At 42.7% G+C, this 15,211-nt stretch overlaps 1 protein-coding gene across 3 annotated transcripts in view; it reads right to left on the bottom strand.

Moving 5' to 3' along the window:
* SULT4A1 (sulfotransferase family 4A member 1) overlaps nt 1–10,927 on the bottom strand; it is a 30,868-nt gene extending 19,941 nt beyond the window's left edge. Inside the window, exon 1 of one of the 3 annotated variants that reach the window (XR_013928714.1) lies at nt 10,498–10,790. Coding sequence is in view for 1 of the 3 variants with exons in the window: in XM_080390983.1 (XP_080247109.1) it covers nt 10,498–10,666 (169 nt within the window). In the remaining 2 variants the exon portion in view is untranslated. Of the gene's footprint in view, nt 1–10,497 lie in introns of all 3 variants that reach the window. The other 2 variants (XR_013928715.1, XM_080390983.1) reach the window with 2 other exon arrangements.
* Nucleotides 10,928–15,211: the final 4,284 nt, after the last annotated feature.

The raw sequence follows: 15,211 nt of genomic DNA, 5'->3' as shown, positions 1-15,211 counted from the left end.
TCATATTCAAAGGGGAAAGTATTTCACTCTCTAAGCTTTAGCTGGGCTGGTAAATATGTCCATGTCTATGGATGCTCATCATGTCTGCATCAGATGTCATCACCAATGAAGCAATTTGTGTGAAGTTACAAAATACTCTGCAGGTGGTTCTTTAAGAGAAATGACAAACAGCAGGCTAAGGACACCCACATCCCACACTAGCACAGAGCTTTTAGAAGAGGACATCTACCATACCCTTCGACTGTTTATCTTTCAGTTCCTATCCACTAAGCACGTTCCTGTGGCATAAGAGCACAACATCATGCTAAAACAGAAAAAAAGAATGTAGAGTATAATACACCAGGAACATGAAAATAACAGATAAGACTGCTTGCTCTGTTACCAACTATGACAGAATGACATCCCTTTTCACCCTTCCCACACATATTCAAGGTTGACCAAGTTAAAGTCAACCCACTACATTCAGTTGTTTCCCCAGGTTCCTCCCTTTGATGGACATCCTTATGACCCAGTTCAGCGATACCACGCCTTTCATGATAATACTGCAAGCACGCAGGGTCATACCAAAGGGTTGTCCAACAGGACAGTAATTCACAGGGGAAGAGTACTTTGATTGGCCAATATGTGCTACAGGGCAGATTCTGTCTCAAACATCTGAAAATTATTTGGCAAACTTCAGCCGTGTCATCTAACTCCTCACACTGATGGGCAAAAGGTGTATTGGCAAGTTTTCAAATCTCACCGCCTCTAAGGAGCATACGTAAGGTGGCACATGCCCTTACCCCAGTCTTACCTCAGTTGTATCCTGCCCTTCTGCTTCCTCCAGCAGTCCTATTCTCCCAACCTTTTACAGCCTATATAAAACATATGCCTAAACTGCATCACACATTACCCCACGAGGAGCTCATAATTTCTAACAGAAAGTCTGCCCACTGTGTCTAATTTCCCTTCCTTTTCGTACAAGTGACACAACACTGTACCAAGGATAACAATGCAGAAGAGAACTTTGCTGTAATGGCAAGTTGTTTTTTAAAATCACTCAAGGACTTCCTTACATGGAAGAGAAGCGCATCATTACCCTTAGTGCCACTGATTTTTAGGACAACTATCACTTTGTGTTCTGTTCTACAGAGTCGTAATATAGTCTGTGGCTAAATGCAGAGCCTCAGTGAGCTCTGCTAGCTGAAGCAGAATCAGAAGGCAGGAGACAACAGGGCACCCATATTAGAAACTTGTGTTGAAGTAGTTCTCATACTCTTTGTTGTGAACAAGTTCCTCACCCCATATGGTAAGCATATTTCAGAAGATGTCTGTCACTACTGAAAATGCAATTCTATGCCTCAGTTTCAATCCTTTCCAGGAAAATTGTTAGGCAAAACCTGCCTACGCATTAATGTACATTTGCATATATTAGGTAGTTAAATTGCAAAAAAGCAGTACACCAATAGTATAATGTGAAACCACTGCAGATAAGTGTTCTATATTAAAAAGAAGCAGCACATTTTAGTTTCAGAATTTCAAGAAACACTGTTTACCCTCTATGCATGAAACTATGCAGCCTGGTCAGGCAGCTATTGCTTGTTTAAGGTCAGGGAATAAAGCATTTTGTGTCAAACAAAATCCCCCTCAAATTACAGCTGCCTTCAGCAAAACCATTCTTTGCAACGTACCTATCCCCATTCATATTTAGCATACAATCATTCCCTCTGTCTGCTAAATCGCAGTTTTAGGCAAACTAAAGCCACTTCTAGTCTATTCCTACTGCTGCTCTTCAGAATTAGTAATGGAAATAGATCTAATTGGAAATATAAAAGGGGATCAGCCAATCTATATCACCATGGGTTTTCTCAGTACTGCAGCAAAATCCTTGAAGAGGAGACACTATCTCCAATAGAAAGCACTGGTGATCCAACAGCAGCACCGACACTGATCATTATTAATGTGCACTTCAGCTATATATGCATAGAGCAATCCAATTTCAGCAAAGTCTGTAGCTGTGCTGTGCCACTTTGGCAACTGATCAGCAGTAAACATGCCTTTACCTGGATGGTTAACCTGGGTTTATGATTGCCTTGAATCAACAAGACACTGCAAAGCAACCAACATACTGCCAAATCTGGACTGCTGTATGTGTAGTCAGTGCATCTTCTAAACATGATTCTCATCTCACCTGCTTCACACTTGTCTCATTTTGTTGCCTTAGATTTATTACTCATGCAACGAGTGCAGTGAAGGGCTAATTCAGCACCATTGTCTATACAGCATATGGTACTCTAATGTCATTATACATCATCTAAGAACTTGCAGCCTTATAAAGGATGATGGCCTTCACATCCTGTACTATAAACAGCAGGAGGATAAAAGCATATGAAATCAGCTTGTCTTTTTAAATTATAGATTTTGGCATGTAGTGACAAAATTCCCTCCTCAGTTGTTTCTCCAGCACTCTTTGTTTTACTTTTCAACCTTCCTGACATTCCTCAGTACCCCTTCACTCCCCCCACAGGGGCTTTCCTAGGCCTAGAGCACAATTTGGCTGTAGTGTCATAATGATAGACCACTTCCTCTGCCATGTTGTCTTGTCTGCGCACACACACAGCACAACACTTCTCTTGCTTCTGAATTTGCAATATTATTACAGGATTAACACATGACATAAATGGTTTATTTATTTGTATGAGTCTGTGAAAGACTTTGGTAGACAGAGCCGTAATTATTGCAGCTGTAGTACCCCACCTTCCTGGATTCTCCAAGGTGTTACAGAAACTCTGAATAGGGATGAAATGATGAATGCTGGGTGCTTCACATGATTAACCCTCTGTTCATTGCTCCATCCCACTGAGAGGTAAAATACATTCCTACATACTAGCATTATGTGCTCAGCTTTAATACTTAGATGCTTAATTCAATTTCACAGCCGTAACTTGCTAGCTTCTCTATGAAAATATAGATAGTAGGTGACACCCTTTGTCCAAGAGACATTTCACGTCACTGTACATGAAAAATTCTGATAGAGGAGAAATACCTCCACATGCCTCCAGTGGAAAATGCAGACAAAAAAAATTATATGACTTAACCAAGGTCACTGAATCTCTATCCAAAAAGTCATTATCACATGCCCAGCATACCAAACCTTGCATCAATGACGGGACAATATGGGGGTAGTTCTCTCCCTGCAGCATAGGGTATATGAATCCCTACTGTACCCAACAAGAAAAACATCTGCATTTAATAAAAGACTGCATAGTAAGAATGAAAAAATTAAGCGTGCTTAATCTAATTCAGTCCAATGTTCAAGCATTTTGCATCCTTTAATTAATATCTTTATTATAAAAGATGAACATTACTATGAAGTCAGAATGACTGGCTGTTGGGTTAGGATGATTCTAATCCAGTCAACAGTGATTTCATATGTCCATAATACACTTTTCACAAAGGGTAAAACCTTCCCCTCACCGACTGCCCCCCACCCCCCCCACCCCCCCCGCCCCCCCCCGCCAGCTTTCAAAACAAGTTGGTTGAGTTTTGCACTAGTCACAGCAGGGAAGCAATTACGCTACACTTGCAAAAGACCCAGCAAAACCTATTAGTTAGCTGGAGAATTCTTCTGAACCATTTGTCCTGTCTCTAGTAACATCTGTTTGCTGGTTTGATAAAAGGCTCATGAGAGAAACACTGCTAGCAGATAAAAATAAGTTTTCCTTAACAACAGATTTTTCTTTTCCACCTTTATTTCCTGTTTGAGGCACTTAAGGACCTATTCAATTCTACTCCCATTGAGATCAAGTCAAAAGCATCAGTGGCAAACTTAACATTGCCTTCAATCACCTATTATTTGATGGTTTGATTTATCATTTCTTTGCCTAGAAGTATTTAAGACTAAGTCAATACCAGAAGGTATTTTGAGCTATACATAAATAAAACAGAAGATAGACCCAATTCAAAGGGATTTTCAAAGCACAGAAACCCAGTGGCCCTAACCCCCAGCAACACATACAGGTGTTACTTTCTGCATCTGAGTAGTCCTCGATGAAGTGAGTTTATGCAGCAGAGTATTTACTCTTCTAATTGATGGAAGGAACATGACTTAAGTCAGGAAAAGCATGAAATCAGATTAAAATATGGACCCTGTACATCAGTCCCTAAAAGGACAGCTCACAAAAACGTATCTCCATCAGCCAATGCAGTTGGCTGATCCCTTTCTGTTTGCCCAAGTCTATACTTTTTGGCCAGTTGGTATCAGAACTGATGCACATTCGTATCGTATTAAAACAGAATGGTATCTGAGCTTTATAAATTACTTAACATAAAGAAACCAAGTAACTGTGATGTTAATGTAAAAGAAAGAAGTTAAATACCATATTCTGATTTCAAAGACACTAACTTGCTCATTCACACGCATGAAACTAAGAGGTTTCCTACCATTCCATGTCATAGGGAAAAGCTTTTAAGTGTGCATAATATTGCCTCAAAAAACAGGTCAAAGGAAAAGAATCCCAAATGTATTTTGTGTAAAAGTGTTTTGATTTTTACACCAGCTTCATAATTTCTTGCACCATGCCTCCAGGCCAGTAACATTTGCATACATTCTTTAAATGAAAATGGATTAAGCTCAAGGCACCAAAATCCTGCAGAAAGAATAGGACTATAAATCCAGAATAGCAGAATCTAGCTCTTTTGCAACTGCAAAACGGTTGTTACAAAATACCAACAAAACTCTTGGGAGGAGTTCCATATGAGAACAGTAGAAATTAAGGCAAATCAGCTAATTTAACATACAAATATCCATGTGGATGCTCATGTTACCTGAGGAGCCTTACCTACAATTGCGTAAGGCCATCTCAGACTTCCCATTACCGGGGTAAACCTCTGCAATCCACCACAGTGGCCTCATGTCACTACATCTGATAGCTCCCAGCCTAGGAACTCCCACAACTTGGGCACATCCTTGGGCAACCCTTCAGTCCAATTCTCCTCTCATTTATGACTGCAAATCAGGACTGACTGTCAGCAGCGTCAGACCTATGCATAGCTGGGTAGGTGAGAATTTGATTCCTTGTGCTTAGGCTTATCAGTCTGTCCCATCATGCAGAGGCCACTACTACATGTTGGCTAGTCATGCAGCAAGCCAGGGCACTGCAGAAGTACAACTTACAAAGCCGTAATGAGGGTACGCTTACAGGCAGGGAATAGGACACTGGCACAGCAATTCCCTGACATAATACTCAATTGACACACCTCCATACAGACCTGTCACCTACTCACTGATTGCTATGGCAGAGAACTGCAGGCATGTTAGCTGTTGGGTTAGATGTCCATAGACTGCAGAATGATCCTTCAAGCATAGGTCATGTGTAGCCACATAATCTTAGTCAAGCAATTAATACTCTTTATATTGAATAATAAGTATTATTGTGCAGTACAATAATGCTTAAAGAATCAGAAACCAATTTTCCTGGTAAATGTAACCTCACTGCCAAGAGATTATATTTGTCTGCAGAAAACCATGAAGGGTAGGATTGCACAAGACAAACAAAGCAAGATTTCATACAAGGCATAGTTGTTTGGTACATTTTGTTTATGGTGTTTTTCTTAGATCAAGACATTTTGCCAGTATGTTTTTATAACACGGTCCCACAGACAGCTAAGGCTATAGGAAGGTGAAGGGGAAGAAACAAGAGGCCAGAGATAAGAAGCCCTTATACCAATTCCACAGCCAAATAACAAACTACATGTGTCTACATCCCCAATGGTTCAAGCCTCCCTTTGCCTTAAGTGTAATAATTTAAGTGCTGTGTCTGATCAAAGAATATTCTAGATATTGATAAGCAGACGTCTATTAATTTTACTGGAGAATGAGACAAACAAGAAAAGTGGGGTTTTCATTGTGGCCTCTATATCTGGTTCACAGCTCACCAGTTGTGATTGTCACTGTTGTAATGGTCAACGGATCAAACAACTGTTTCCCCATAACTGAAGAAAACCCTGGGGCACATAGTGTCCCTAGCATGGAAAAATTAACAGGGATTATAGTACCAGGGAAATGGGCCATGGAAGAGTGCAGACAGAGCCCCTGGCAGAGAAAGAGGAAGGACAGTGATTCTCCCATCAGACAGGGAAGGGATCAGGGCATGCCAGTGTCCCAGCAAGAGGAGGTGTTGGATTCAGGAGTGCTGGAAATAGAAGAGGATAAAAAGAGCGGTATGCATGCAGTGGGAGAGGCACACAAAACCGGAGGTGACAGAAAACCCACAATGCACGCAATGCACTCAACCAACAGTTGCAATGAGAAGCACAACCTTCTTCTGTACATAGAGAATGTTTTAAGCAAATAAAATAATGGACAGCTCGATTTAACCTTCTCTGGTTGATTTCATGTAACACCAGAGGTAAGTGCTAAAGAATTTGAAAGAGGAGAACTCAATGAATGTACACACACAAAAGCTGTCCTTGAACTGATCTGCAAATTCACTGCTGGCACTTCATTAAGCCAGAGGCCTAGAGTCAGTCATCATATTCCCTACAAGCTAATGGGTTGTTATAAGAATCCAGTGCTGCAAGGAAAATTCAAAAAGCTGTCTATAAAAAAAAAACACCTCCAGGCAGATAAAGACCATATCCAGCACTTGCTCTTCTGACCTGTTGTCTGGTGCTAAATGCGAGAGTTCTCATGAACTAGCTGGACTTGAAGCTGATACTTGCCCAACAACTGACATTTTCCCACACAGAATCCCAGAAAATTATTTGGCAAAATAAACAACATGGGAGAGACAGCTTCATTACTAATGTAAATAGTTCGCTTTCTCAAATTACCAGTTTTACAAAAGGCATTAATTTGTGGGCTTTGACCCAAGAATGCAAAATGCACATTCATTCAGAACAGATGCAGGATGGTGTTGAGAGCTATTGTACACCACTTAGGAGTAAAGCAAATGGACAGATCATGTACAGTAGCATTGTAAGATACAGCAAAATAGTAAGTGAACCTGGACTTAATACTATACTTCAGGGACTGATTTAATTCCATTGAAATTATTGACCTTAATAGACAGCTAATCTAGCTCTTGGCACGGTGACTGAGCGAATACTGAAAAAATTTTGCTTATTCATTAATTCCACAGTTTAAGTTCACAGAGGAGAAATTTAATTTTCATGTAGGGTACAAAAAGCGCACAGTATGAAAGGATCCAAGCAAAGCTGTGACAGAGGTACAGTGTCTCCTATGAACACTGCATTTGTATCTTACTTGTGAAGCAACCTGTTGTATGAGGTCCAATTACTTAATTTTAGAGTGGTATTCCATTTTACACTTACAGCTACTGTAAATCTCAGTGCATCCCATTCAGCCTGCCCATTCTGTACTACAAAGTTACATGAAAGACACAACTTTGACTTCCATTTCTTCAAGAGCAGTAACACACCTGATTTTAAATGATACATCATGATAAAGTTTTCTGTAATTGCAGTTCTACTGTATGCATACATAGAAGTATAAGTACATCCACATATTTACATGTCTAAATGAGTCTCCGGGTTTAGTCCAGCAGCTCCCAAAAGCTGTTACCATTGATTGGACACAGGTGTTAAGGATAATTAAGATACAAGGAGGATCATTACTTAGCCATCCATCAGTGGAAATCACACTAAAGCAGAGCCATTTCCCATTAGGCTTATTACATTATTCCCAGTAAGGCCACTGGTACATTCAATTTTCTACCCTTATTGGACCAGCTTTTTCCTGGGTCACTCCCAATTTACCAGTATCAGTAACTATTTCCAAGCACTATCTCCATTTCACATTTAGAGCTGTATTGTGTAGTCTTGCAGAGTATCACATCTTCAAAATGGCATACATACTACTTCATCAGTCCCTAGGATTACTGAAGCAGTCCTGGCCCTATAAGCCACTTGTGTAATTTGTATGTCAGATAAACCAACATATGGTCACAACAGCTACTGATGGAGCCTCCTCCTATTAGATTCTAGCATAGGGCTCCGAAGAGCTAGAGGCTCTGGCCTTTCACACTGCTAGTAGACAGACTTGTTTGTATCTTCTCCGCAGTCTGAGCAGATGGAGAGCTGGTGAAACACTGAACAAAACCAATTTCCTTAGAGAACAACAGAAGTTTTCCATTGAACCTGTCTGACATTGATGCATGTTTCATTTTCCTAAAATTCCATCAGAAATATTCTTGAAATTTTGTTCAAATTTAATTTATTAACAGAAACTAGATCAAGAGTTCCAACCATGTTTTACCTTTAAATATTACCAAAAAAAAGCCAAAATATTTCACCCCAAATATAATTTGTGCATGAAATCTGTTTTGTAAACTTACTTTTTTTTTTTGATGACAGCAATGTTATGAAAATTTTCATTAGCTTCAGTAAACAGAAAAATCTTTGTCAATGTTACGAGAGGCAGTAGTAGATGTATGATGAAGTTGTAGTTAAGGAAATACAGAGGTGTTTGGGGTTCTGGATTTGATTTCTGGTTTTGTTGTAGTAGACTTCCCGCATGACCTTGGCTAAATCAATGGGAACCATATTAGGGCAGCCTGATTTCTACTGAAATGCCTGTCCCTAGTCGGCAGACCCTTTGATAATTGATTTAGAAGCCCTAAATAAGGCACTGAGCTGTAACCCACACAGGATCAGCTGACAAAACAAGTTCCAAGGGTCTCTGTAGACTTCAGGCTACCTAAAGGTGGAGCTTGCAGGCTTTATTACCGTCTAGAGCCTATTCCCATGACAAGGGTATCAGATTCCTCAAGACTTCAGTATTGCCTTTCCTGGCAAGTAAAATAATACGGCATCTATTTTGATCCCAGGGCTGTTCCCCCAGCTCCTCCACACAACACTGTACCTTCAGGTTTGGTGCCCCAGTTCTCAATCTTCCTATTCCCTCTTTCACATTGACTGTTGGTAAATCCTCTTGTAGCAAGCCCTGCCAGTAAAACAGTTTTTAAGTGGACAGTTCCCTGCCACCAGCCCCAGCCAGGGTCCCAAGAGCCCTAGTCTGATGTTGCCATATTCATAGCAAATTAAATATGATTATGCAAGCTGGCTTTCCACAGCCAACTATATAGCCACCAAAACTAAGCTATTGCCAACTGATTTATTAGCTATATTGTGGCCAGCTGCTGAAAACCGAGGTTAGCTGAGGATATTTAACCATCTGCCAATATGAAGTTGGGGTGCAATACTAACACAGGAACACCATAAATCTAGATTCAAAAACCTGAGATCTTAAAACGGAAAAACTTAAATAGCATTATTGCTGTATGCTATAAATCTTGAAGAAGACAGTTCAAAAGAATGATAAAGATGTGGCTGTCTGCTCCTAATACTAGCATTTCGGGAACCATCTGTCTACATACTACCCCTTATCTAGTGTATGCATCTATCAAGCTCTAGCCAGTCTTTAACAGCATCATTAGTAATGAAGCATCAAAAAAATGTGAAGACAAATATTTGAAACTGCTTGAGAAATGGTAACATAAATAGATGCTGCATTGTAGACAATTTGTTTGAAGCAGCACACCAGGACACTGAAAAGCATTAGCCATTCATACAATAAACAATGAAGAATGTCAGAAACCTACAATACTGAAAGATTGTTTTACAAGAGTATTTACAGAGCTAACATCTGTTATCTCCAGCGGACTTTGAATTTTCTAGAAAGACTCCTTATTATCAGGAAAAAAAGTCACTCAAGAACGTGCTTAAGAAAAGTATCTGGTTTTATCATGTGGGTTAAAGCTACCATATTGTCTGCCTCTTCACAGGCTGCATTTTATCCATGTTAATTCTGTTCAAACATTTTTGCCTGGAAATGGAGAGGGTAAGAAATAGGACACTAAAAGCAGACACCCAAATGGTATAAAACGGCCAAAGGATATGCTTACATGAGAACTGCACAATTGTACTGCCTAACGGGGGATATTTCTGGTAATTCAGACCGTACAGCAAGGGTTGCACTTGGAGCACATGTTCTCCCAGAACAATCTGGGCGGCCGGCTCGGGAGTGCAGTACGGAGGGCTGCAGAGCTGACAGCAAACCTGTGTGCCACATCAGAAATCCGCACGCAGGCATGCTACATACATTCCCACTTTTCCGCATCTACGCCGAGTAAGACCTCACACCTCCGAGGGAGCGCCTTTACCCCCGAGTCACCTGGCGCTGGCTCGTACCTCAGCTCGGTGGGCAACCCTGGGCAGGGCCGCCCCAGCCGTGCCCGGGGCCCACGGCGGGCGCCCCCCTCAACTCGGAGGGGCTTCCGAGGCCGCCGGGCCCCCCAGCCGCACGGGCGGCGGGCGCAGGCCCGGGCCCAGCCTCCCGCGGGGACACGCCGCCGCTGCGCGCTGCCGCCGGGCGGGGACGGCCGCGGGGACGGGGCCGAGCGGGCACCTCCCAGGGGCGGCTGCCCTGCGAGCCGGGGAGAGGAGAGCGGCCCCCAGCCCGGCGGGGAGGGAAAGGGAGGGCGCCCGCCCGCCTACCTGATTTGGGGTAGGTGACAATCCAGACGTCGCTGTCCCTCACCGGGAAATTGGCGATCTCCTCCATCTTCCCCCGGCAGAAGGGCGGCAGCCGCACCCCATTGTACTCGAAGTACTTGCTCTCGAACTCGCCGGGCGTGCTGGGGGTCTCGGCCTCGCTCTCCGCCATCCTCCTCCCTGCCGGCCGCGGGGGCGGGGGGGGGGGCGAGGTGCGGGGGCGAGGGCGCTCCGGCGGGGCGGGCGGGCGAGCGGCGGCGGGCGCGGCGCGGCAGCCCCTGCCTCCGGCACGCCCCCACGCACGCGCGGGGAGGGGGCGCGGGGCTGGCGGGGCCGCACCGCCCGGCGGCGCATGGGCTGCGCGCGTGGTGATGTCATGCGCGGGAGCCGCTGCGGCGGGTAGGGGATGGCCGGGTGCCTGGCCGCCCCTCGGCCCCTCTGCGGGCTGTTAGGGGGCGGCCGGGTGCCTGCCCGCCCCTCGGCCCCTCTGCCGGCTGTTAGGGGATGGCCGCCCACCCCTCAGCCCCACTCCGGGCAGGCCGCCTCAGGTGCTCAGCGCAGCGGCCGCAGCCGGCAGGGGACGGAGGGCAGACATGCCCTCCCCGCTTCACCTCAGCCCGCGGCTCCACACTGCTGCGGCAGCGGCTAAGGCCCGGCCTCAGGCGGCAGATGGCCGGCCGGGGGAGCGGGGGGCGAGCAGCTGCGCTCAGGTGCACAGGGACTCATCCCCGTCCTCGCACTGCGCCCAGGCACGGTGCGTAGGAGGGAGGTGGGTAAGAGCCAGTAAGGGAACGCACACACACCTTTTTCAGCAACGCAGATCATTTCTCCAGATCAGTGCTCGAGTTTAAACCCATACCTGTGTTTCAACACAACAAGCTTTTCACTCTGGTCCCCACCTTCCAATCTCTTGGATGTGACCTCTTTGTATTCTGTAGGGTAACAGCTTTCGTTACAGCATGGGGCATCTCACAGGTGGGGTCTGGCCTGAGCATCCAGCCCCTGCCTAGGCAGACAGCCAGCACATAACCTGCCAACCCTGACTTGCTCCCTATACTTCCCAAGCTGGCATTAGAACTGATTTATTAACCTACCTTGTTTGGTGGTAACTAGGCAGCTGAAACCACCCCTGTCCCAGCACTGCTGGAGGCTTGGTTTGTGAGGTTACAGCCCTGTCCGCTCACCCTTAACACAGAGGCTCTAACCTTGCTGCTCCTGGAAGTTCAAACGAGGTCTGGAACAGAGCTCAAATAGCACTCCCAGTTGGGGTTATGGGCAAGACAATCCAGATGCTGCTGTTCAGGGTATTTAAGGCCTATTTAGTATCTGATGGGAAGGCATAAAAGCTCTAACCTCTCTTAAGATCTGTTTGTACTAAAGAAATCAATGCTGTTTGGTTTGGCATGAATGAAAAGCTAACAGTCGTTCAACAAAGTTAAGACTCCTATTGTTTCCAGAAAGGTCAGTGAAGAGTTTTGGTTAGTTTACTTTTATAAACCTTTTAACAGTTACTTTATTTTGTGTTTAGTTATATATGCTTTAGTAATGGTGCTAAAATACAATCGGAGAGTTTTTTTTGAAAGCTTTAGATACAAAGTGCTTATATTAAATGTGCATTTGAGAGAAAAAATAAACATACAAAGAAGCATTAAAGTCAGGGAAGAAGGTACAATGGCTTAGAAACTACACATCTCTAAGTACTAGAGAGTAAATCATAGCTAATTTCAGTTGAGTTTACTGTATTGCAAACAGCAACCAGCCAGAGGTTGTGTCCTGTCAAACTGTCCATTCTACAGGAGCAACCTTAGGAAAAGCAACAGTACAAATAGTTCAGGACAGTCATTGATTTCAGCCTTTAGAGTTCCATCTACTAGCATGCATAGATGAACACTTTCTCTATAGCTTACTTATGTTTGTTCACATGAATAATAAACTGCAGACTATGGTTAAAGCCGGTAGGAAAAGTACACCAAAAACTAACATCAAAAGTGTTGTTTCATTGAATGAAAAACCAACCTTTGAGCGAAAAGTTCATCCTAGAGTCAGTGGTTGACTGGTAGAGACTTGCCCTAGAAACCCATAATGCAGGTTCAAGCCCCTGTAATGCTATGTTTAGTTTTGAGTCTACTTCTTCAAGACACTGGAATCAGAATTATCTGTTGATACCTAAAATAAGTTTTCTAGTTTTAAAAAAAAAATTTTTTTGAGAAAAATTGACCAGAATAACAGGCAGCTGGGCAGTTGGTGTTTTGTATTTTAAGGCAATATTGTAAACCCAGAAGCAACTGGCATTCTGGCACTGATGCCTGTTATTCTCTTTCCTGTGGTGTTTTAAATTGCCTGATTTCTTATTTTCGTTGTTTAACAAAATAATTCAAAATTGCAGTTTTCCATGGAACCTAGAGTTGTAGGGTTTTCTAGCCAACCTTTGAAGCAAAATGTATTTATTAGTCTTCTGATGATCTAAAGTATTAAGCTATACCAGTAATAAATGACTTTAAAGTCCAACAAAACTGGTAGGCTTGAATTCTAGTTTCTATTAATATTTTTTTTAATTATTTTTTTTTTAATATTCCTAACTTAGTCCTCAGGTATGGATATGGTCTCTGCTCAATACATCAAGTGGAGGAAGCCATATTGACAATTGAAATCTTCAGTTTCTGTTTTCTTTTTAAGTTAATAAGAGTTGTAGAAATGTGTCTCGGGGTGGAGTATCAGCTTATGTAGAGCAAAAAGCCAGGCAGGCATTACGGGATGCCAAAATAATTGCAGCTACCTGCATCAAGTTTGGAGGGTCACATTCAGAGGAAAATAAATAGATGCTTTCACTTTACAATGTTTCAAATGAAGGAACAACTGGAGCCCAATGTGGCTGAGAAACCAGCTGCCCTGCATTATTGCACTTGGAAAGGTCATTCCTGTGTTACCAGTGCAGTAAATCCTGACGCAGGGATGTTGGACCTGTAGTGCACAAATTGCACAGCTGATCTATGTGTGTGGATATTAAGCATACAGGATTTGCTGCATGCAGGCAGATCACCAGCCCAGTGCTTACTCAGATCTGACATATCTGAGACACATCAGATTTGCTGGAATTCAAATACAGATGAACATGAAATGCATGAAAGCTGTTTAGGAATTCCCTGTAAAAAAACCGCTAGAGTCAGTACATTGTGCTCAGAGGCAGTGCATCATTCAAAAACAGGGTAATTACAACAAAAATAGTGAAGCTGGTAGACCATCATTCAGTTACTCAAGGGTATATGCAAACAACCAGAGGATGATATTAAAGCTCAATAAAAGTCAGATATTCTGTAACAGAGGAACCATGCTGGAGTGTTTCACTTACCCTCAAACTAGAGAGGAGTTGTAGAGGGAATCAGAACATGTAGCCTGCAAAATAATTTTTGGTGGATTGATTTTTTTTCTGTTTAAAAAAAAATAAATGTTTTAACAGTATCTTGGTCTGTTTGAATGTGTTCCCAGCCTTTTCTGTAACACTTAAGTCATTCTGTAATGTGATTAATCCCAGAATGTATAGCTATGTGGTGTCCTCATGAAGCAGGAGGAAGAAATGTACGTGAAATTTTTAGATTCTCTCACAATGATGTAAACTGGAACCAACTTCACGGAAATCACTGGGCTCCCCTCTGTATAAAACTTAGGTAAGAAGAAACTTGGGAAAAGAAGGTTTTAGAAAAAGAATGAAGCTGACCTTAGGGAAATGTTGTCATTTTAAGATATGCAAAACTAGGTTTTAACCCTGGAAACAGACTGTTCCTATGCTGTTTTGGTATGTCTGTATTTCTGTGGTCTGTCACTACAAAGTCCACTCCTATCCCTTTGTATTCCTGAAGGGTTTGAAGGTGTCTCCTTGTCTTTGCTGTTGGATGTGCCTACTTATTAGCTGAAGATCTGTAAAGAATGTCCCTCTCTTGAGATGTGTGTGTACTGTTGCGTACACAAAAATGGAGTTTCAGCTTTCAAAAGTCTGTCTGATGAAAAAAGATAAAGTTGGCAATGTTTTGTTTTACCTTTTTATTAAATCATTTTAACAGCAACCTGCATCAAGGTTGGAAGGTCACATTCAGAGGAAAATAAACTTGTATTCACATGTTGAGGTGCCAATGGCAGTTTAGGTTTAGACATGAAATCTATAAATGCTGTTGTACATATTGCATGAAGGTGATGTAGTGATACAGTATCACGTGTGTTATTAGGGTATTAATGCAGTAAACAGCTGTGTAGTAGATTGGCATTTATGAAACACTGCTGTCTGCTAGTTGTTTATGTTTGTTCAGTGAGTACACATGAACTTTCAGGAAATGTTTCTTACTGACACAGCCCAAATATGACCCCTGGCTGTGTGAGGTTGGAGCACATGATCCTGTCACAGCATTTAATTCTTCTACTGAATGGGGCTGAGGATCAAGTCATTAATCAACACTCACCATCTTTTTGTTTGTTTGTTTTGTTTTTGTTTTGTTTCTGGTACCTGAAACCAGGAATGATTGCTCTGGCCTCATAGCCAAGATGCTAAGGAATCTGATCCCTTTTCTACTAGCATGTTTATGGAACCCTAACTAATTCAGTCTTCCCGTGCTTTAATTTCCACCTGTCAAGACACTGCTAGTACTGTAATCCACCTCACAAGGCTATAAGAAGATAAATCTCTTGCTTCCCATTACCCGAGCACAAGATTCATGGTCTTTCTTGG

This window comes from Falco punctatus (assembly GCF_963210335.1).
Source record: "Falco punctatus genome assembly, chromosome: 6".
NCBI classification, from domain to species: Eukaryota; Metazoa; Chordata; class Aves; order Falconiformes; family Falconidae; genus Falco; species Falco punctatus.
Note: the sequence above shows the minus strand (reverse complement) of the source record. Positions and strands in the feature narration are given on the sequence as shown.